At 41.2% G+C, this 22,136-nt stretch overlaps 1 protein-coding gene across 6 annotated transcripts; it reads left to right on the forward strand.

The window, feature by feature from the left end:
* The first annotated feature begins 462 nt into the window (after positions 1-462).
* Positions 463-21,647, forward strand: TBC1D7 (TBC1 domain family member 7). 6 transcript variants are annotated; one of them, XM_046641323.1, is made up of 8 exons: positions 463-558; positions 2,389-2,508; positions 3,541-3,621; positions 7,055-7,242; positions 11,498-11,635; positions 18,606-18,751; positions 19,849-19,978; positions 21,053-21,647. In XM_046641323.1, exons 2-8 carry the CDS (start codon positions 2,397-2,399, stop codon positions 21,137-21,139), a joined length of 882 nt encoding a protein of 293 aa, XP_046497279.1. In that variant the 5' UTR covers positions 463-558; positions 2,389-2,396; the 3' UTR covers positions 21,140-21,647. The 6 variants fall into 6 exon arrangements, with proteins under 6 accessions (XP_046497279.1, XP_046497281.1, XP_046497278.1 ...); XM_046641325.1 differs by lacking the exon at positions 463-558 and adding an exon at positions 797-1,028 and having other exon boundaries at positions 7,055-7,173; XM_046641322.1 differs by lacking the exon at positions 463-558 and adding an exon at positions 798-1,028.
* Positions 21,648-22,136: the final 489 nt, after the last annotated feature.

Raw genomic sequence — 22,136 nt, forward strand, 5'->3', positions numbered from 1 at the left:
CTAGGAAGTCAGATGGCTAGTTTTAGTAACAATCCAGGAAGCTAAACAATAACTACTATAGCAATTGGCCCCAAATGTCCATGAGTTGATGAATAACTGAGAGCTTCCCTAATTTTTGTCCCTGCTTCCAACTTAGGACCAACCAGAGGCCAAAGAGGGCTAACAATCACGTAGGATGCCGTCTTTCTAATTAGTCTAACCACAGCTTCCCCAGAGCCACAGCCTCCGATCAGCGCACACCCGAAGCCTTCCCTCCTTTCCACTGGCAACCTTTCCCGCTGCTCTGCCTGCCAGACTCTGTAGAAACGGGTGATGGTGGCTGACTCCCTTGTACAGCAAGCTCTGAATAAACCGCCCTTGCATTTCTCACTTGGTTGGTTTCCATTTATTTCCACACACCGGAAAAACAAAACAAAACAAAACAAAACAAAACAAGGGTCCTCCACCGCAGAGAGCTTGAAGAGCACCGTCTTGGGGCTGCGAGGTCGTCTCCTGGGAGGTACCTCCAAGGCAGGAGAGGGGAGAGCATCCCAGGCACGCACCGCCAGGACAGCGGGGGTAAGGTAGCCGCGAGATTCTCCGGACCAAGAGTGGGTCAGGGGAGCAAGGGGACAGGTTCAGAGGAGCAGAGTCGCAAGCGAGGAGCCTGAGGCACCCGCCCGCGGCGCTCTCTGCTGTTTCACGCGACCGGGCCTCAGGGTGAGGCCCCCACTGCACGAGTGGAGCGTCTGCGCATGCTCTCGACGCATGCGCACTCTCGGCTCCGCCCCTCTGGCTGACGTCACGTCCGTCGGCGGCGGTGACTGCGGTGGCGGCGGGGTGCTGTCTCCTGGGCGGGCAGCACCGGGCCCAGGTGTCCCGCCGGCTCCCTCCGCCCCCCGGGCCCGCCTCTGGCGCGCTCGCCCCCAACCCTGGGCGGCTGCCACGTCGCCCGCCTGCCGGCTGGCGGGTCAGCGCGCCGGGCCCGGTTTCCGCTGCTTCCCCCGGACCACTTAGTCTCAACCCGGGTGTGGTTTCCACTGCTAGAGGTGAAGCATACCGGGGAGTGGGACCTGGGGGCTTGGACCAGGGTGCGTTTACTGTTCCTGCCAGGTTGACGCTCCTGGGCAGGGATGCAATTTACAGTGTCTGCTGCAGGAGGACGCGTTTGCGGTTGTAGTGCATTCTGAGAATGGTGCCCTTAGACAGCAGGCACCCATCGCCTTGCAGATGTGTAGATACTTGTTTTAAATCCCTGAACTCATTTAGCGTTTTAGAGCTTTGGAGTTTTGTTTCCAAAAAACATTTTGTCCCAAAAGCTCAGAACCCTTTGGAATTTCTCGTTTTAAACGAATCCTAATCTTTCCTGTGACTGAATCGACTGGGAGCATATCTTTTCATGAAGGAAGGTCGTGGCTGTCTGGAACTCAGCCCTTGTCACTGGAGACATCTCAGGATTTCTAAAACCGGAGGATTGTACTCTTTTTTAGCACCGACACTTTAAACATTTGGGTTGGGCAGTGCGGTACTTTTGGGAAAATGCATCACAGCCATTCTATTCTTAGAATACCAATCTAATTTGACCTTTTCTTGATGAGTTGCCATCAATCTTATGAAGGTTATTGTGAAAGAACAGGAGACCACTGAACTTTTTGAGTTCTGATGCCAGATTTTAAGTCGTTATTCTGTCTCCAACTCTGTAGCATCATTTGTCAACTGGCTACATTCCAGCCTCTCCTCTGGTTTATAATTTAATGCTGTTCATCTGGTGTGGGCTTTGAATTTTGATAATTACATTTGATAGGATTGTGTTTAAACGACGAGAAAGCTAAGTGAGAAACTTGTTGCTTTTTCCTTTTTTATCACTTAATTTTTCATTTTCTAAAAGAAAACAGAACTAAGTCAAAGAAGGAAAATTAAAATCATCTGGACTGCTATACCTAAAGATAACCGTTGCTGACATTTCAGAATATAGTCTTAATTTTCTTTTAGGCACAATATTTGTAAAAACAAAAACAGAATCATAGCATATACTGTTTGGTAATCCCTTTTGTGTGACATCTAGTCTGTCTGCTTATTTCACTAATTTTTTTCTTTGAATGTGTGTAATGGTTAGATGCTTTCGTAAGTAGGAGCCCTAGTGTGTGAACCTTGTGCCATCTAATTTAGCGGCTAAGGGGACTTTTCTTTTATGTCTTGATTTTTGGCCAATTTACAGGGGTGAGTTGCTGTTAAAGTTGTGTAAAAGGGAAGATTTAATATTGAGTCCTATGCAAGGACAGGCAGTTGATCATAGTATATCAGGTTCATGAAAAAGTTGGAGAAAGTCATTGAAAAATTTATCAATTCTTCATTCTTTGTAAGCTCACTTTCTTCCCAACCCTACTCTCTGTCTCTCTTTCCTCCAAGAATGAACCATGACTGAGGACTCTCAGAGAAACTTTCGTTCAGTGTATTATGAGAAAGTGGGGTTTCGTGGAGTCGAAGAAAAGAAATCATTAGAAATTCTCCTAAAAGATGACCGTCTGGGTGAGTTTTATAAGTTAAATTGTTTATTGGTTCTCAGTCATCCCAGGTGTTCGGAAATAAATGTTACCTTCAAAGACGTCCAGAGGTGTTTGTTACCTGCTGTATTTAGTGATAGGATGACAGCAGAATGGTTTATTTTAGGAGAAGTTATGGATTTTTCAAGTTTATATTTCACTGAGACAGAATCGGACATTTTTGAAAGACCTCTTAAGAAGTCAATGATATTTTTTCTCATATAAGACCCGTATATTTTCTTTTCTCAATTTTTTAGAGGTGTCATCACAGCTCCTGGGTGTGTTTGCAACAGCTCTTGCCAGGGTTTTCTTTTATGGAAATACTGAGCCTGCATTATGTATTGACATTTTAGTTTCTTCTAAGCCAGTAATAATAAGGTCTGTTCTCTTGTTGACTAAAGTAAAATAAACTGAACCATATTAAAAATAGTACTTTATATGCATAGCGTGCTTTTAAAATTTCCAAAACATTTCCCACCTGATCTTTGATCCTCACTAGACAGTCTGTGCTTTAAGTATGTCTAGTGTTATCATTCGCATTTGACAAGTAGGGGAACTGAGGTCCAGGACAGTTGTGTGTGGTTTATTGGAAGCTGTGAGGATTTGTGGTCTGACTGTGCCACTCACTATCCACGTTAACTCAGCCAAGTCACTTAACTGCTTTGAGCTTCAGTTTCTGCATCTTTAAAACAATAACGACGCAACAAGCTTGTAATGTAGATTAAATGAAATAAAATCTATAAATAGTAACTACTGCTCACGTTATAGGAAATGTAGTAATATATGCAAAATGCATCTCCTATGCTGTGAGACACTGATTGTTTTTAAATAGCGAGTTGGTGGAACACCTGGGCTAGACATCAGACCAGCATTGCCTTTCCTCCAGTGGCTCACTGTGTAGTAGACTTCCTCCGCAGAAATGTCTTACTATACTTTAAGGTTTCAAAAAGGAAATGCAGTTTTACATATTGTGATAAGCACGAACAGCTTCTAACTAATTGTTTTCTTCTTTCTCTAGATATTGAGAAGCTTTGTACTTTTAGTCAGAGGTTCCCTCTCCCATCCATGTACCGGGCGTTGGTATGGAAGGTGCTTCTAGGTATGAGACCCAAGAGTTGGAAGATTTGTCCTCAAAAATGTTGAATGATGGGAGCGTTTCTCATTCTATCAGTCAGAAAAAGGAGGATTTGTTTAGGCCCTTTACTGAGTATTGCGTCTAGCCTCAGGAGACTGAGTTATTGCTCACTATGAAAGCCTTTAAGAAGGTGACTTCAGCAGCAATACATTAACTGTTATTTAAAGGGTGTCAGTTTATTAATGATAGAAGAGAAAGTAACGTAGCTTCCTGCGATTAGGTGTAGGAAGAGCATTGTACCGAGAGAAAGAACTGGGTCACCTTGAGGAAGACCCTGCTAGGCCTCATTCTTTTGCATCTGTAAATGAGGATGTTGAGCTAAATTAACTCCTCGGTTTTAGCTCTCAATTTGTTAGGTTCTGTGATTCCCAGTGGTAGAGGTGTAACTTTCTAGTGAGTGCTATCAGAGTCAAAAAGGAATTGGAGAGTTTTTATTTCTTAGAAGTACAAATGAGTAAATCCAGTGATGAGTGGCTGAAGGAGAAGGAATAACAACCTTGCTCAGTTTCTGTAGAAGAAAAAGTGTATTAGGTGCCACAAGTGACTGGCAGCATCCCTTTTGAGCCAAAAGTTTTCTTTCTCTATCATTGCTGAGCCTGCTGACACATATAATACCCATCCATTACCACCTTCCTTTCTTTCTTAAAAAAAATCTTAGGGTTCCTAGAATTCCCCAGTGAGGTAGGTATCAATATCACAGTTTTACAGATGGGGAAGAGACTGTGAGCCTCTATCACTTGCCTAAGGCCTTACAGCCTATAAGTGGCAGAGTGAGGATTTGAGCTCGGGTTTAGTAGAGCCCGTTTGAAGGTAAGATAGCTTAGAAACCTTGGTTTATAGAGCCCATCTGAAGGTAGGATAGATTATAGACCTCATTTTCTTTCCAAAATGTCCTGTATTTTCAGAATTTGAGAAATCGGCAGTCTGGTGCAAAGTATGATTTTGTAAAGTGTAGGCAGCGAGGGAATACAGACCATACTAGAAAGCACTACCTAACGACTTTCTTGTTGTGCATCTTGGCCATCTTTGTATGCTTATATTTCTAGCAGATCACTGTGCAGGTACCATCTAGAGAACAGGTGACAACTATTTTTATTTTTGCCTGGGCATTTTTTTCTTAAATCTTAGTGTTTCCAGTGGCCATCAAAATAAAGGCCTTCCTGGGATACCTTTTAGGTGGTAATGTCAATACTTTCTGTCTCTGCTGGGAACTACTATGTGTCTTATTAATTAATAATACCAGTGGAAAGTGGGAGGTGTATATTTGTACTTTGTGGCCCTTCATAAATGCCAGGTCTTGTTCGTCATCTCTGTGTTTCCTACCTGTCTTTATCAGCAAGTCTTTGTTGGTATTTTTGAGGTAGTTAAAGGCACTAGAGATTTAGAGCTGCCAGCTATGCAGCAGACGGGCTGACTCTTCCTAGCATAGGGGGCCCATTACTCAGGGGTCTCAGCATGCTTGCTTCCTCATACCACTTTAGGTTAATATCAGAGAGAGATTTTTTAGGACTAGCTTTTAGAAAACAAGTTTGAGGTTTAACATGGAAAGGACTGTGCCGCCTGTAGTAGTAAGATGAGAGTTTAACTACAACTGTTTAATCTGTACTAGCCCAGATTTGGAAGACACTGGAATGTGTTCCCCTGGCTTTTCTGGAAGCCTAGCACAGTACCCCGTAGCTAAGGTAATTAAAGATTTATGTCAAGAAAAAGAACATTTAAGCAAGTTTGGTTCTAACATTAATGTGGCATCATGTTAGCTAGAGTCTTTAGAGCTCATCCAACTTGTGTTTCCCAGAATGTTCGTTAGAATGCTGCATCTGTGGTGTTTTGCACCAAAGAGTGATCAATAGTCAGATGTGCTAGCTAACATTTAGACTAGCTTAGTATGTGCCATATCCTTGCTAAGTGCTTTATGTATATTAATTTTTATTCATCGCAACAACTACACGAGATAGATATTGTTATTCCCATTTTTCAGATGCTAAGGCATAGGGAGATCAGGTAAGTTGTTGCCGGTCACCCAGTCGGTTAATTACAGAGCTAGAATTCAAACCCAGGAGCTTTAACTCCAGAGTCTGTGCTGCTATTCAGTCTCATTAAGTTTAATGAGGCTAGAATAAATAAAGATGTTTTTCTTTATAGCAAAACTTAGAGCCTTGAAAATTCGTTGTCACCGTTTCCCAAATCTATTTGACCACGGTACCCTTTTCTCGTGAAGACTCTTGGGGCTAGTGTTCTGCAGGAACATTTGGTGAAATGCTTATCTGTCCCATTTCCCACCTCTGACAGATGGGGAAACAAGTGCCCAGAGAGACGTTTGTGAGAGCCCTGGTGTTATCCAATCTGGGAATGGCACTTAGGTTTACTGAAGGCCTATCCTGCACTCTTTCTGCTATGTTTTCTGCATGCCATTTGTTTATAAAAAAGATGTGATTCTTGCCCCAAAGTCTAATGGGTAGATGTCATGTTTAAATGGGTTAATGAACGTAAAATGGCATTGAAGTGTAATGTAAGGTGGCCTCGGCAGTGAAAGTTAGAGATTTCTCTGGTCCTGGAGATAGGATACTGAGCAAGTTTTAAGTGTTGAGGAAGAGAAGGATTTGATGGGTGGTTGGTGGTTCTAAGGTCAAGGGGGCTATATTGTCAGCTGGGGCTGCCATAATAAAATACTGCAGACCAGGTGGCTTAAGCAACAGTTTATATTCTCATGGTTCTGGAGGCTGGGAAGTCCAAGATCAAGGTGCTGGCTGATCTGGTTCCTGGTGAGGCCTCACCTCCTGGCTTGTGCATGGTCACCTTCTTCCTGTGTCCTCACATGGCAGAGAGAGAGAGAGAAAGAGAGCTCTGATATTCTTCCTTTTCCAATAAGGACACCAGCCCTATTGGATTAGGGCTCCACCCTTATAACCTCATTTAACCTTAATTTCCTCCTTATAGGCCCTATCTCCAAATATGGGCACACTGGGAGAAAGGGCTTTGATATATGAATTTTGGGGGGACGCAGTTTAGTCCATAGCAGAGGCCAAGTGCAAAAACTGGAGTTAGGCCTCTGGGAACTAAGAGGAGCCCCAGGCTAACAACCTTAAATTGAATCAAATCGTTATTATCATTGATGTGGTTATTATCTTGAATTTAGATGGCACACTTATTCAAGGGCTTTATGATGCCATTTCATTTCTCTTTCATAACAATGATGCAGTTGCCATTCAAATATCAATAATGTTTAAAATTTAAGATTGTTTTTATAATGAGAATTTCTACAAGAAAATTTGTATGGTAGTAAAATATTTGTGTAAGTTCTAGTCTAATTGTGATGGGCAGCTTCTCATAGGATGCTCTAGGGGTTTGGGTTGGTGCCTCAGTATTTTGCCTTTTTTTTTTCTGGGTCTCTGTACAGGGATCCTGCCTCCACACCATGAGTCCCATGCCCAGGTGATGATGTATCGCAAGGAGCAGTACTCTGATGTCCTTCATGCGCTGAGGGTCGTTCGCTTTGTCAGTGATGCCACACCCCAGGTAGAAGTCTATCTCCGCATGTATCAGCTGGAGTCAGGAAAGTTGCCTCGAAGTCCCTCCTTTCCACGGGTCAGTGGAACTTTTGTTTGACACTTAGCTCAACTCTAGACCATCCCATCTTGCCAGCCTTTGGTTGCATCATATATTGCCGTAGAGATTTTCAGCGGCTCCCCATTGTCTGTAGAATAAAAGCAACACATCTTTCCCTGGCATTCATGGCCCTGTACATTGTGACCCAATCTGCGTATTTTTTTTTCTCCCCAAAGCCCCAGTACATAGTTGTATATCCTAGTTGTAAGCCCTTCTAGTTATTCTATGTGGGATGCCGCCACAGCATGGCTTGATGAGTGGTGTCTAGGTCTGTGCCTGGGATCTGAACTGGTGAACCCCATGCCACCGAGGTGGAGTGTGTGAACTTAATCACTCGGCCACAGGGCCAGCACCATGCCAGTTTTTTTTTTAATATATTTTATTTCAAAGTCATTTCAAACTTACAGAAAAGTTGCAGGAATACTACCAACAATTCCCTTGTACCCTTTACCCAGGTTTCTCACTTGTTAACATTTTATTACACTTGCTTTGTCATTTTTCCTCTATGTGTATCCATATTTTTTTCTAACCCATTTGAGAACAAGATGCAGACATGATATCCATTTCTTCAGATTCCTTCAGTGTATACTTCCTAGGATAAGAACGCTCCCCTAGGTATCCATATGCAATCATCAAAACCAAGAAATTGAGATTGATACAAAATTAACATGCAATCTTCAGACTCCATTCACATTTGACTAATTGTCCCAATAATGCCCTTTATCACAAACAAGCAGACAGTAAGAGTTTTGGTTTCAAACTTAAACTTTCTTATTAAACTTTTACCTACTAGTTATACCATTTGTTGATGATGTAAATTTTTAAAATATTTTAACTCTTCATTTCACAATCATTTTAGATATAGAAGAAAGTTGCAGAAATGGCCTGGAATATTATGTTACATAATCGTGGTATAATTACCAAAACCAGAAAATTAGCCCTGATACAATACTATGAACTAATCTATAGACCTTATTGAAATTTTGCAGATTGTTCCACAGATGTCCTTTTTCTGGTCCAGGATCCAATCTGGGATCATACATTACATTTATTGCCATGTCTTCTTAGTCTCCTTTAATCTGGAACAGTACTTCAGCCTTTCTTTGTCTTTCATGACCTTGACACTTGAAGAGTACTGGGCAGTGGAGCGTTTCTCAGTTTGGGTTTATCTGATGTTTCCTCATGATTGAAATCTGCTTATGCATTTTTGGCAGGAATACCACAGAAGTATGATACTTATTTCTGTTGCTGCTAACTTTGGTCACTTTGTTAGCATGGTGTCTGCCAGGTTTCTCCCATGTAAGGTTTCTAGTTTTCCATTTGTAATTAATAAGTAACTTGTAGGGAGGTACTTTGAGACTATGTAAGTATCCATCACCTAATGATTCTTGCCAGAAACAATTTGTACTATGCTGATTGCCAAATGGTGATTGTTTAACTCTGTCATTTTTTCCTGCATTTATAAGTTGGCATTCTTTTATAAAGAAGTGTTTTCCCTTCTTCCTCAGTTATTTATTTATATCAGTATGAATTTATGGATTCCTCTTTTATTCAATGGCCTATAATCCATTACTACCATTATTGATTTTGGTGTCCAAATTGTCCCAGATTTGACCAGTGGGAGCCCTTCAAGCTGACTTCTGTGTCTTTTTGACAAGTTCCCATCATTTGAGCATTTCCTTACTTTCTGGCATGAGGAGATATTCCAGACTCTTCTTGTACTTTCCCTACCCCAGGTCTGGAATCAGCCATTTCTTTCTTGAATGGAGTGGGGTGTTTAGAAACCCAGAACAGGCTGGTAGTTATGCTCATTGTTCCTGTGTGTCATTTCTTCTAGGCCCTCTCCCCAACAGAGCTAGGAAATAGATCTGTGTGTCCACACATTCACACACACCTATATATATTTATGTGTCTATTTATCTCTATATTTTAAAAACCCTGAGTTCACACTAATACTTCCATTTCAATCTAGTAGCATAAGTTCATTCCAGCCCTCACCCTTTCCATATTCGCACCTTCATTCTCTTTACAGTTGCAAATATGAAAAGGCTTCCATTATCCTCAATATATTTATTTCTTTGCTTATTCCTCTGTGTGTAACCAACACTACCAGCCGCCTCTTGGCCTTGGCCTCAGCCCCACAGGCCCCAACCTGCTTTTTAAATTTTGTCTTTGACAGACTCCTCACTGTAGTTACTTGGATTACTTATTCGTGAAGGAAAGAGGGAGGGGAAGAGGAAGAGGACGGGCAAAGGAATGATGATGGCTCTTGGGCTTTGGCTGTCTTATTTGTAGTTCACTCTAGGCCTTTCAACTTCTTTTTGCTAAAATAGAGTGAGTTGTTCAAAATAGGGATTTGCCCGCAAACTGTGCTATTCTATAAAACTTTTTTTATTGCGGATTGCAACCTACCAGTACAGCAATTTGAGCCTCGACTTTTTCTTTCTTTTTGAGGTTAATGACATGGTTCCTGTGGACAAACCTTAGGTTGCCCACTTCTATTAAGTTTATCAAGAGAGAACGTCCCTGAAAATAATTGGAACTCTTAACAAACTTCTTTAAATTTCATCTGTCATTGGCAAAGTGAAGTTGGTAGTATTACCCGAGTTCTTAAATTATATATTAAATTAGGTTAGATGTTCTGTTAGTTTAAGAAATCTAAATAATAGGTTCTAGTTTCCACCTCATCCCTACTCAGTTTGTCCATGCTTTAAGCCCAGATGCCTCACTCAGTCTCAGGCAGACGTGCTGTCAAAGGGTTTGTTTTTAGGCTCTGCCACCCTGTCTCCCCGATCACCAAGCCCCACTCAGCCTCATTTTTCTTATCTGTTATAAGAGTGGGTGATATGGGGCGGGCCTGTGGCCGAGTGGTTAATTTTGCGCCCACCGCTTTGGCGGCCCAAGGTTCTGCCGGTTGGGATCGTGGGCGCAGACATGGCACCGCTCATCAGGCCATGCTGAGGCGGCGTCCCACATGCCACAACTAGAAGGGCCCACAACTAAAATATACGACTATGTACTGGGGGCATTTGGGGAGAAAAAGCAAAAAAAAAAAAAAGAAGAAGAAGATTGGCAACAGTTGTTAGCTCAGGTGCCAATCTTTAAAAAAGAAAAAAAAGAGTGGGTGACAGTGCTCGGCACAGGGTCGGGAACACAGTCAGCTGAAGGACGTCAGTCCCCTTCCCTGGCCTCTCAGAGTGGCGGGAGCAGAAGTGAGGGAGCACCTAGCACGGTGCCTGCTCTGGGCGGGTGTCCAAGAAAGGAGACTTCCTATCGCTTTTCTTCCTCCTTTTCTTCTTTTCTCTCCTCCTCTGACACGTTCACAAAGGCCGAGAGAAATTTGTTTTCTACAATTCCAACACTGTTACTCTTGACATTTTATAAAATATGGCTAAATTGAAAGGTCTAAAATGAAATACTTTATCAAAATAGGAATTTTAATTTAACTTGGGATTTTTTAGGAGAGTAGAAAGACACTTTTTAGTTTCTTTTTAACATTAAAATCCTTCTGCTATTAAGTCCTAGATGAAAATGTAAAGCTTTTTATGTAAGATATGGTGTTTAAAAACAAAATAGATTTTCAAGTGGATTCCAGGTTTTGTAAGATTTCTGTGTTGAAATTTACTTGAGGGTTTACTTTCATGTTCTGAGTATTGACACAAGGTTTGAGAAATGCCCTTCTTCTGATTGCTAAAATTCTGATTCTAGGGAATTTTAACTTTTTAGGTGCTTTAAGATAGAATAGAATTCTAAAGGTGTGTATGATTGCTTTGAAATAAATGCTTTGTTAGTCCTTTTGGAGTCATTTGAGTTTTGCAAATTACTGTATTGACAGATGTCTCCAATTATTACTTACGCTCTTTATCGCGTCTTTTTGAAGGGAATTCTCTGCTAGCACAGAGAATATTTTTGGGTAGAGGCAGTCAGCCCTTTGCTTATGATTTATGTTAACTCTGTCTTGGCCTTAATGTTAAAAGTTGGAAAATCTCTGAGTGCTCAGCCTGAAACCCAGGTGTTCGTAAGCAGCACTGATTCAAATGGTTTTCTCTGCTTCCTCCTTCTTATCTCCCACTTGGTCTTCTTTCTAGTGATAGACTGTGTGCTTTTTGGTTCCTCTTTGATTTACTAGTGCAGCCGCTTCCAAATTTAGGGGTCAGGGTTTCATTTTTATTAAAGAAATATGTGTTCCTCTCTTCTGCTGCCCCCCTCTTGAGATTTATTATTAATCTTTCAGGAGCCAGAGGATGAAGTATTTCTTGCCATTGCTAAAGCCATGGAAGAGATGGTGGAAGATAGTGTCGACTGTTACTGGATCATCCGATGCTTTGTGAACCAATTAAATAGCAAGTACCGGGATTCTTTACCCCAGCTGGTGAGGGATGATTTGTTGGCCATTGCGGGGTCGGGGTGAGCACTGGTACTGGGGGTCTTCAAGAAATGCTCTTACCTCCTGGTGCTGCTACAATTATGAGTGGACCCTCTATAGTAGGAGTCAGCAGATGTTTCCTGTAAAAGGCCAGATAGCAAATATTTCCAGCTTGGTGGGCCAGATGGTCTCTAGGTCTTTATCACGGTCACTCGGAGAGCTGTTGTCACACCAAAGCAGCCATGAACAATGCATAAAAGAAAGGTCCTAGCTGGATTTGGCTTGCTGCAGGCCATAGTTTACCTACCGCTGCTCTATAGTATCCCTTATCCTGGTCTAGAATCCACTGGCTTTATCTAGAAATATCCCTCTGTATTAGTTAAGGTTTAAGTTTGGCTGCATATAATGGAAAGCCAAATGACAGAAGCTTTATTGTTTTCTTTCATGTAACCAGAAGTCCAGGGGTAAGGCAGTCCAGAGCTGGTGCCACTGTGCCACAGTGTCACCAGGGACCCAGCTCCTGTCCTTTTGCTCCAGCATTAGGTGTGAGCCTTCCTCTCATGCTCACAAGATGGATGCTGGAGCGACAGCCATTACATCTATGTTCTAGGCAGGCAAGAACGGAAGGGCAAAGACAAAGGCAAGGGAATAGAAGGGACAACCCAGTTAAGCCTGTCCCCCTTTAACAGACTTTCCTTCTGCATATCTGTTAGTGGTAGGACCGTGTCACCTGGCCACCCCTGTTGCAGTGGATGCTGGGAAATGTGTGTTTTTTCTTAAGCTGAGCACATTGTGATCTCCCATTAAAATAGGAGTTCTGTTAGTGAAGAAGGAGAGATGAATGGGTGTCGGGGGCAGTGGGCTGTGTGGTGCACTCTGACCTGGGAATGCAGAGAACTAAACAGCACTAGCTTCATCAGCATAAGCCTGTGGTCCTTTGCCCTTCTCTTTTTCCGGTTTTTTTCCTTATTCCTCTCATTTATAAGAATTAATCTTTCTTCTTAAATCATTGCATCGTTTCATTTGGAAATTGTGTTGAAAGCAGTCCCTGTGGTCCAGGGTGCAGGGTCAGATGAGGGGTGTGAGGGTGGATGGGCCCCGAGGACCACTGCTCTAGCTGTACAGCTGTCAGGGCAGTTGGCAAGACCCTCAGCTGGTAGAACACTGGACAAGGATGTTCTTTTAATATATAGCAATTAAGTAAAACTTGGCTTTTAGAATTTTAAAATTTAATCCACTTAGTTGATTTCTATAAAAATAATTCAAGCATGGCATTGGACTATATGCAAATAGAATGTTAGTTGCCTAATTAGATCAAGAAGTCCAAATTATACTGGTTAAGTTCACGAGCTCCCCTGCAGGCGGCCCAGTCTTTCGTTGGTTCGAATCCTGGGTGCGGACATGGCACTGCTCATCAGACCACGCTGAGGCAGCGTCCCACATGCCCCAACTAGAAGAACCCACAACGAAGAATACACAACTATGTACCGGGGGGCTTTGGGGAGAAAAAGGAAAAAATAAAATCTTTAAAAAAAAAAAAAAAGCGCTAGTTCTTTAAAAAAAAAGTCCAAATTATACCATGATTTAACTAGCTTTTCTTATTTAATATTGGAATAAATTTAGTGGCATTTTGATAGTTTATGTTTAAAAAATTCATTCTTTATTTTTGATAATACAAACAATAAATAAATACATTCTTGAAGTATTAAACAATGCCGATGAATCCAGTGTTCCTATAGATCTGTACCAACGCCTCCCCATCCTCCACTTTCTGAGAAGTAAACACTGTCGTCAGCTTGTTTGTTCTCCTATTTTATGTCCGTTAGGATGGATGGGGTGTGTGCACGCATGTGCATACATGTACACGCACACACATACGTAGTGATTTTTATATATTCTTTCACGTTACTTTTTTTAAAACATAAATATTATCATACTATTCATATGACACTACAATTTTGTTTTTAAACTGAATGCCTTGGAGCACGTTCCAAGTCAGTACAGATAGTTTTTAGCCCTGACTTCCTGTTACTACCACCAGGGAGCTTTTAAAAATTACCAGTCTCTTTCCTCCACCCAGACGAATTAAGTCCGAATCTCTGGGGGTGCACCCCCAGAATTCTGATTTTTCAAAAGCTCCGTGATTCTGAAGTGTGGCTAGGGTTAAGAGCTACTCATTTAGAACCACTTTCTTTCTTTTTTAAAAATTTGCTCATAGTATTGCCTCTTAAGAATTTGCCGTAATTTAATATAGCAGATCCTTGCTGACAGTCGACATGCGCTAGTACGTGTTCCTTTGTGTATGTGTGTGAGTGGGTCCCTAGGTGGGTACCTGGAAGGCCAGTGCTCAGTTGAAGGAGAGACATAGTTCACTTTTTTAACTGCTGGGTTGCTCACCCAAAACCCCTACCAATTTGTGCTTCCTCCAACAGATATGAGATTTCCTGTTTTCCACCCCATTGCCAATACTGGATAGTATCAGTGTCTTACATTTTTGTTTATCTGATAGTGAAATGGTATCCCATTTTAACTTACGTATCCTCAGTTTCTAGTGAGTTTGAGCAGCTTTGAATATGTTTCTTTGGTCATTTGTACCTGTCCATCTTTCTGTTGTTTGCTTCTTTCTTTTTATTTGGAAGAGTTCTCCATATACTCTGGATATTTATCCTTTGTCTGTTATGTATGTTGAAAATATTTTCTCTCTGTCTGTTATACAATGATTTTAAGTTTTGATACAATTGGATTTGTTGATATTTTTCTTTTTTTTTTTTTTTGTATCTTATTTGGGAAGTCCTTTCCATCCCAAGATTAAAAAATATTTTTTAAAAACTTCTAACTTTTTAAAATATTTAAACTTTAAAAAATCCAGTCCTTTATTCTGTGAGGGATTTTCTCTGTGATTATCAGACACACAGTTGCCCTCATTCCTTTGTGGTTCCCTGCGGCACAGCTTCAGCCAGCGCGCTCCTGCCCTGCCCCGATTCCCCGCTCTGGTTAGCACTTACTGAGAATGGGCTTCATGCCAGGCGATGCTCGGTTTGTTTTGTTGATGAATCATTTAATTTTAACATATCTCTCTCTTTTTATAGACGAGGAAACTGAAGCACAGAGCAGTTAAGTAACTTGCTGAAGCTCACACAGTTAGTAAGTGGTAGAACGTCCACTTACGCTATTTATTTGTCAGTTTATCCTTTTGTTCACAAAGTGCCACCTTTATCATATACTAGATTTCCAAATATATTTATTTCTCTTTCTGACTCCTTTTTTTTTTTTCCCATCAAGCTATTTGTCTATTCCTGGGCCAATACCAGATGATTTATTTAATATAACTTCCTGGTATATTTTGATAGCTGGTAGGAAAGTTCCCTCTTATTGTTCTTTTTCAAAAATGCCTTGAACTTTCCTTTTTAGGAATGAATTTTAGAATCAGCAAGATACTTAATGTCCCCGTCTCCCTTAAACCTTAGTTTCCTCATCTTCAAAAAAGGCATTTATTTTAGTATGTACATTATAGTGCCTAGTATGTAGTTTTAAATAGTTACAAAAATTTTTTTTTAGAGTTCTACAGGCTGTATAAGAAAAACTAAATTTCCTTTGTGTTGCTGTTTGACTTAGGCAAGTGATTTACTTAAACTTTTCTCTTTAGTTAAACTGTGTTTAGTCTACCTTAAAATTTTTTATTATTGTTGAATAGAGGATCTCTTCTTCCTAGCTTCTTTTTAAAGTACAGTCTCCATAATCTTGTCTGTAATCTTTTCAAGTTCTTGTGGTTTTACCAATAAACCTGTTGTGACACAGCACAGGTCATTTTATAGTCCTAGGGAAATGTGCGTCTGATGGACAATGGTGGGCTCTTCGTATCAGAAGAGGATAAGAATGTGTCTAGTGGTGACGTGTTTGTTATGTTGTAGTATTCCGATTTACAGGATTACGTCACGTCTTCTCCTCTCCTTACAAGCTTTTGGAAATTCTGCTCTTTGCTGAGGCCTCTGCTTGCCAAGGAGAATAGAGGCCAACTTCAGTGATGTGACGTGGAAGACCTCTTGTTAATCTCTGTTCAAAGGAGACTGTCCTTAAGCCGTCTCAGACTAAATTATATTTAGTCATTAAAGTAAGCGAGCTTGCTTTCATTGCTATTGCTACATTTTTTAAAAACTATGCTAAACAGAAGGTTTTTGATTTTTTGTTTTTATTTTTAATAAACACTATTATCAGCCTCTTCCTGAGTTTAATAAAAATTCCTCTCAGGATAGTTAAGTCTCTTTTTTGAGGTTTTACCTTCTGTTGATGAAGTATGCTTTATTTTCTTCATCAAGTAACCATTTAGGGTCATGGAAATATTGGAAATAACCTAAATGTTCAGTAATAAAATATAATAATCACATCTACCATTTGCTGAGTACTAAAAATTTCAGGTTATATGAATGTTATCTCCTTCCACTATAAAAAAAAAAAGCATATATATATGCTTTATGTTAGAGATAATAGCTTTGTGCATACATCTATTCATATATTTGCCAGTATATTTTTAGGGTAGATTCCCTAGAAATAGATTGGCTGGATCAAAGGGTAAAAGCCTATGTTACTTTGCTAGATATTTCCATCTTCCCCTTCACAGAGGTCATGCTCTCTTGCATCCTCATGTCCAATATATGAGAGCGCCTGTTTCTCTACAGCCTTGCCAACGTGCTACGTCCTTTTTGCCAGTCTGACAGGTGAGAAGTGATGCCTCAGTGTAGTTTTAGGTTGCATTTCTTTTATTATAGCAAGATTGAGCATCTTTTCATATGGTTGAAAGCCATTTGCATTTTTTTCCTTTGGCGTTTTTAGCTTTTTTCTTCTGTATTTTTAGAGGCTCTCTTTATTTAGGGATAGTCACTCTTTAAGGTTGTTTTTTAGCCTGGGGAAATGCCAGGCTAATATGTTGAGTGCAAAGAGCAAAATACTATGTTGTGTATTCAGTATGAGTCCACTAATAAAAGTGTGTATGTCATGTTACGGGAAAACAAATGAATGCCATACAACCTAAATGTTATCACTAGTTCTCTTTGGGTAGTGTGAGTATACGTCATCTCGATATCCTTCTTTATTCTTTTCTATATTTTCAAGATTTCTTATAATGAGCATATTATAAATCAGGAAAAAATATTTAGAAAAATTTAATAAGAATGGCAAAAAGTTGTACATTGAGTGGTTATCAAAATGTTGATTAATATATTTCAAAATTTCATTTAATTTGCAGTATTCTGTTTACTCATTCAACAGTTATGTATTGAGTGCTTACTATGCCGAGTAAAGTTCTGGTGCTGGAGAACTAGCAGTGAACAAAACAGAGACAGTCCCTGCCCTCACTGAGCTTACAGTCCGATAAAGGAAAAAGACAACACAGTTTAAAATTTTCACTTATCTGTATCTTGTTTGTTATTTGTACTGACTTCTGGATGAAATCTTCTTTGCTGTGAGACATAATATATAAATGTGAGTGTGTGTGTGTTTTCATCCATGTCACTGTGAGAAAAATACATGTATGCCATTGGCAGAACCAACCAAAATTCTAGAATAGGGTTTCAGAGGTGAAAGGCCAGAACAGGAGCCCTTTGGCAACTTGTGCTTTGGAAAAAAGCTCCTGGTTTGAGGAGTTGTCTGTAGTGTTCTTGAGGAGCTCTAGGAACTGTTAAGGAGTGGAGGAAAGTTAGAGAAACAGGAGAGAGTTAGAGACCCCCTGAAATAGGGGAAAACTGGACCAGATATTAATATGTGGGCCCACTTTGTCTGCTAACTCCTGTCCATTCTTCATGGGCCAGCTCACATGTCACCTCCCCGGGACATTGTTCCTGGCTGCTAAAGCCTGGGTGAGGATTCCCACCTGGACGTACCCCACGCCCTGTGCTTGTCCCCATCGTTGCTGTGTTACAGTGTGTTATAGTTAGTTCTTTACTGGTCTGTCTCAGCCAGGCTGTACGCTGCTTGAAGGCAGGGACTTTATCTTTTACTCTAGTTCCTGTATGTAGCATGGTGTCTTGCTGTCATGGATTAAGCACTGTAACGGTTATGAATTGCCTTGTTGGCAGAAGCACAGAGATGCAGATACCTAGTAAAATAAACATTTGCATTTGCTTAGGCGATAAGGGATCTGGTTGTGCTCTTCTAGATAGGGAGTACAGACGTTAGGTTTGACCCTTAGGGTCCATTCTTAGGCATTGGATCCTAGATACAGCAGCCAGCGCAAGGTGGATTTGGCCTGGTCTGGGGAGCTGGATTTGTTAGCTCTCCCAGTCTTCTAGAGTTGGCTGCTGCATAACCATATGTGAGAGAGGCCACCAAACGAAATCCGGGTACTTTGTTCCCGCTGCGTTATTCCTCTGCCTCCCAGGAATTCTCATGCACGCTTTGTTGGGTACAGAGCTCCTCCTCTGGACACCACTGTTGTGTGAACCCCCTTGGTGTGGTGCATGGCAGTGCTCAGTGTGGGTCAGCATATGTGTGGTCGGTGAGTGGTGGGCCTTCTCATCTCCAGCTCTTTGTCTCAGTTCTCCCGGCTCCCTTTCCCCACTTTGGGCCCACTCTAGTTCTTTGGTCTTAGTCTTCCCCTTTCTCCTTTATCCTGTATATGTAATCTGCTGCCCTAGAGCAGCCAGGAACATCATGGGCCTTTCTGAGCTCCCCAGAACAACTGAATTTTGCTTTGGCCTCTTGCCTTAGGCTGTTGAATCTGGTAGTGCCTTTAACATTAGGTTGAGCAGCTGTTCCGTTTTGCCTGGGACTGTCCTGGAAAACCCCTTAGTCAGAGACGCTTGGTTGCTCTGGTTAGTGCTGACCTGGGAAACTGCTGCGTCCCCAGTGACTTGGGTGACTCTGATGCTTTGTTTTCCAGCACTTTCTTGCATTCAGGACATACCTTTTTTCATCACAGACTGTAAAATGGGGTAATGTTATGTCACAGCGAACGAGTAATTTCTTCCTGTTTGATCCTTAGCCAAAGGCTTTTGAACAATACTTGAATCTGGAAGATAGCAGACTGCTGAGTCATCTGAAGACCTGTTCTGCAGTGTCCAAACTTCCTTATGATCTCTGGTTCAAGAGGTGCTTCGCAGGGTGCTTGCCTGAGTCCAGTTTACAGAGGCAAGTGTTTCTTTCAAAGACATACTGAAGGCTTGGAGTCGGAGAACAATCTTGGTTTTTCCTGTGCTCATCCCTCAGAATGTAAATTTGCTTTAGAACAATAATGTGAAACTGACTTCTCCAGCAGCTGACATAGCAACACATGATTCTGCTTCTTATATATACAAGTAGAAATGTTAGAATATTAATCATATTACTTTAACATTAATATAATTAACATAAGGATTGGAATATACAGTTGTAAAAATTGAGGGCCCTCAAAGTGTTAGCTGCTGTACAATCTTCACATCTGAAACGGTCTCCAGGAGTTTATATAGGCATGGCCTTTTCCAGGAATGTGGTAGATCCTAATCTAGAGAAAATCTTGATATTTCTTAGTTTCATCATGACATCTTGCAAGTAGCTGAAAGCAGCGAAAGTTCTGAGACTCCAACTCAGATCTTTCACTCATTTCAGACGTGTGTTATGGGTACTTTGGAGTCCTGGCCCTTCCTTCCAAGACTTTATGATGTAGTTGAGAAGAAAGGCAATACACAAGGCAACACATAGCTAAGCATATGGAGCTTAATACCAGCTTTAAGAGTTAGAGGAATTATCAGAATAATTATTTTAGAGTGGTGGCAGATCAATGAGTAGTTCCTTAAGCCCTTGGAGAAGCTTAAGGACTTTGAACTACTGGAAAAATGAAATTGAATTTATCTCATTTCATATGCTGCTTTTGTTGTTGTTTCTTAGTAGGTAATGATTATATTAGCATTACAAAATATTAGTGAAATCTGGACTTGGTTTAGGACTTCCTTTCCTTCCCCGACAGTCAGGTGTGAAGCTTTAGGGAACGGGCGTTTGGCCGATTCCAGCAGAGCAGGCACTGTGTAGTGGTCATTCCTTTTTTCCCTCCCATCCTGATTGTGTCTGAAATAGATTTCAAATGGCTGATTTGTTTTGGGTTTTTTAAAATAATTATTTCATTATAGTTCTTTCTGAAGCTTATCCTTAAATTGGAAGGAGTAATTTGGTTTAATTTTGTAATTCGAGATGTCTTGGTAAACATAAATTTCAAGCTCACATAATTTGACTATATCTCCTTATTTTTGTAGGGTTTGGGATAAAGTTGTAAGTGGATCCTGTAAGATCCTAGTTTTTGTAGCCGTGGAAATTTTATTAACCTTTAAAATAAAAGTAATGGCACTGAACAGTGCCGAGAAGATAACAAAGTTTCTGGAAAATGTAAGTATGCTTTATTTTATTTGATTTTGAATCTAGAAAGGAAGTCAGCTTAGCAAGCCAGATTTTCCTGTTGCATCAGATTATTTCAGAGAAATAATACAGTATATTTTTACATTATAAGAAACAATTTTTTGCCTTGAAAAAGTTTAGCTTAAAGTTGATCTGTGGATTATAGTTTACATCCTCTGAGAGACGATGGTCTGAGCAGCGAGACTGTCACCATGTCACACCGTGGGTGTGCACTTAGGACCAAAGTCTTGTCCCCTGATGTGACTACTAGGAGGCTTTTCAGGAAAAGGAAGAGGTGAGATCTGTCACTTTAGGAAGAGTAATCCTTGTTAATGGGAAAGGAATCCCGATGTTTGGGGAATTTCGTAAGCTGTTTCATTTCTGTTACTATCTCTGTTGGAATCCCATTTGGGTTTGTTACTGTGCTCAAGCATAAACTTAGCGCATATTGAAAAAACGTCTAAATGAATCAGCTTTTCCTTCTCTCTGTTTCTTAGACTACCCTTGACCAGGCACGAGGGAGAAGTAAAAAGACTTATGCCTCAGTGAATTTCACTGGACCCAAAATCTATACTACTACTTTTTTTAATCAGTCAATATTAACGTTTGAGCAGTGGCCCAGTAAATAATAAGTACTAAGTGAATGTGTGTTGACTAAATGAATCATCATGATTATAGTAATTAGTGGCTAACAGTGCCAGGGCCCGTGCTAAGTAATTTCATGGATCATCTCATGTAACCCTGTGAACAACCCTGTGCGGTGGGGCTTTCATTGGCTCCATTAGAGATGGGGATCTGAAGCCAGGTAGTTTAGGTTAACCTGCGCAGGGGCCCACCGTTAGTGGGCAGTGCAGCATTCGAACCCAGGCAGTCTGACACCAGAGCACCTTAGTATGTCCTCAGGTGGCATGTGAAACAGGGATCCTGGTAGCAGCCTTTTATGGGATCCCTTTCTGATAAACAGTGAAAACTCCAGTGGAAATAAGTTTTATGCAGCAGTGAATGAGGGAGATACTGAAGTTGTAGACGCTGGAATTTCACGGAGACTGGTTTGCTTGTTCACAGATTCCCCAGGACAGCTCGGATGCGATTGTGAGCAAAGCCATCGACTTATGGCACAAACACTGTGGGACCCCGGTGCATTCAGCCTGACTGCTCCTGACGGTTGTGGACAGTCCACTGGGACCACCCTGAGCATTTCGTTCTTGGAACATGGTCTACTAAACTGATGGAAAATAGGGTTCTTACTTTGGTGCTCAAGGTGTAATTTTTTTCCAGTAAAATTATTTAATTAAGATCTCTGGTGTTGCTGTGTTGTAGAGCAGCATCTTTTGGTTACACAGAAGTACAGAGTTCAGCTCTGAATAGCATTTTAAAAGGGTTTTTAGAAAACAGCTCCCAGTTTTTGAAGCCGTTCCGTCGGGGTGGGTGGGGGCTTGAATAAGCTGTGCTTGACCGGGCCTGCCCTGCTCTCGTTAATTAGCACCAAGCGACTTACTTTCTGAGGTCTATTTCTGAAATAAAGAGCAACTTCCTTTTGTTGACAACTCAGATTCGGCTTTTGTTGCTGCAGTCCTTGTTTAAATCTAAGCTGACTGCTTTCTCAGGCTTTGTCTTCCTAAATAGGTTTAAATAAAGGCCTTATGTATTTTTTTCTCTTTGTGCCAGTTGGAATGAAACAGTTATTGAACAAATATGTCTAAATTTGCCTACTAGGAGAGAGAGTACTTGCTGATATTTTGCTGGACTCGTGCCTTTTCCTGATGGGTGATTAAACGTTGGGTGGGCTTTGGGGAGCGCTCTGCCACCCGGAATAGGAGTGGGAGAAATGGTAGGTGAGGTTAATAGCTAATGAGCCCGGGCTGTATTGTGCCACAGAATGGTAACTGACGTTCACTGGACGGCTCTGGGCTTTGAGACTGGCCGGGGAGACACGGCCTTTGTTTACGACTGATTGGGCTCTCAGGCCTGCAGGAACCTGAGTGGTAAGTTGGAGTCTTCACCTACCCCTCCCCCAAAAGAGGAGGGAGCCCGTGAAATCATGGAGTTATAATTCTGAGAATTCAGTCCCTCCCTCATGTGTAAAAGAACTGTGGAAGGAGAGTTCAGAGCAGAGTGAGCTGTTGAAACCAGCTGGTACTTCTGGATA

Source organism: Equus quagga, chromosome 15, assembly GCF_021613505.1.
Source record: "Equus quagga isolate Etosha38 chromosome 15, UCLA_HA_Equagga_1.0, whole genome shotgun sequence".
Lineage (NCBI taxonomy): Eukaryota > Metazoa > Chordata > Mammalia > Perissodactyla > Equidae > Equus > Equus quagga.

Coding starts and splice junctions, on each gene's coding strand:
- TBC1D7 (XM_046641323.1), top strand. CDS start 2,397: ATGACTGAGGACTCTCAGAGAAACTTTCGTTCAGTGTATTATGAGAAA. Junction 7,243..11,497: donor GAAGTCCCTCCTTTCCACGG/GTCAGTGGAACT, acceptor TTAATCTTTCAG/GAGCCAGAGGATGAAGTATT. Junction 19,979..21,052: donor TAACAAAGTTTCTGGAAAAT/GTAAGTATGCTT, acceptor GCTTGTTCACAG/ATTCCCCAGGACAGCTCGGA.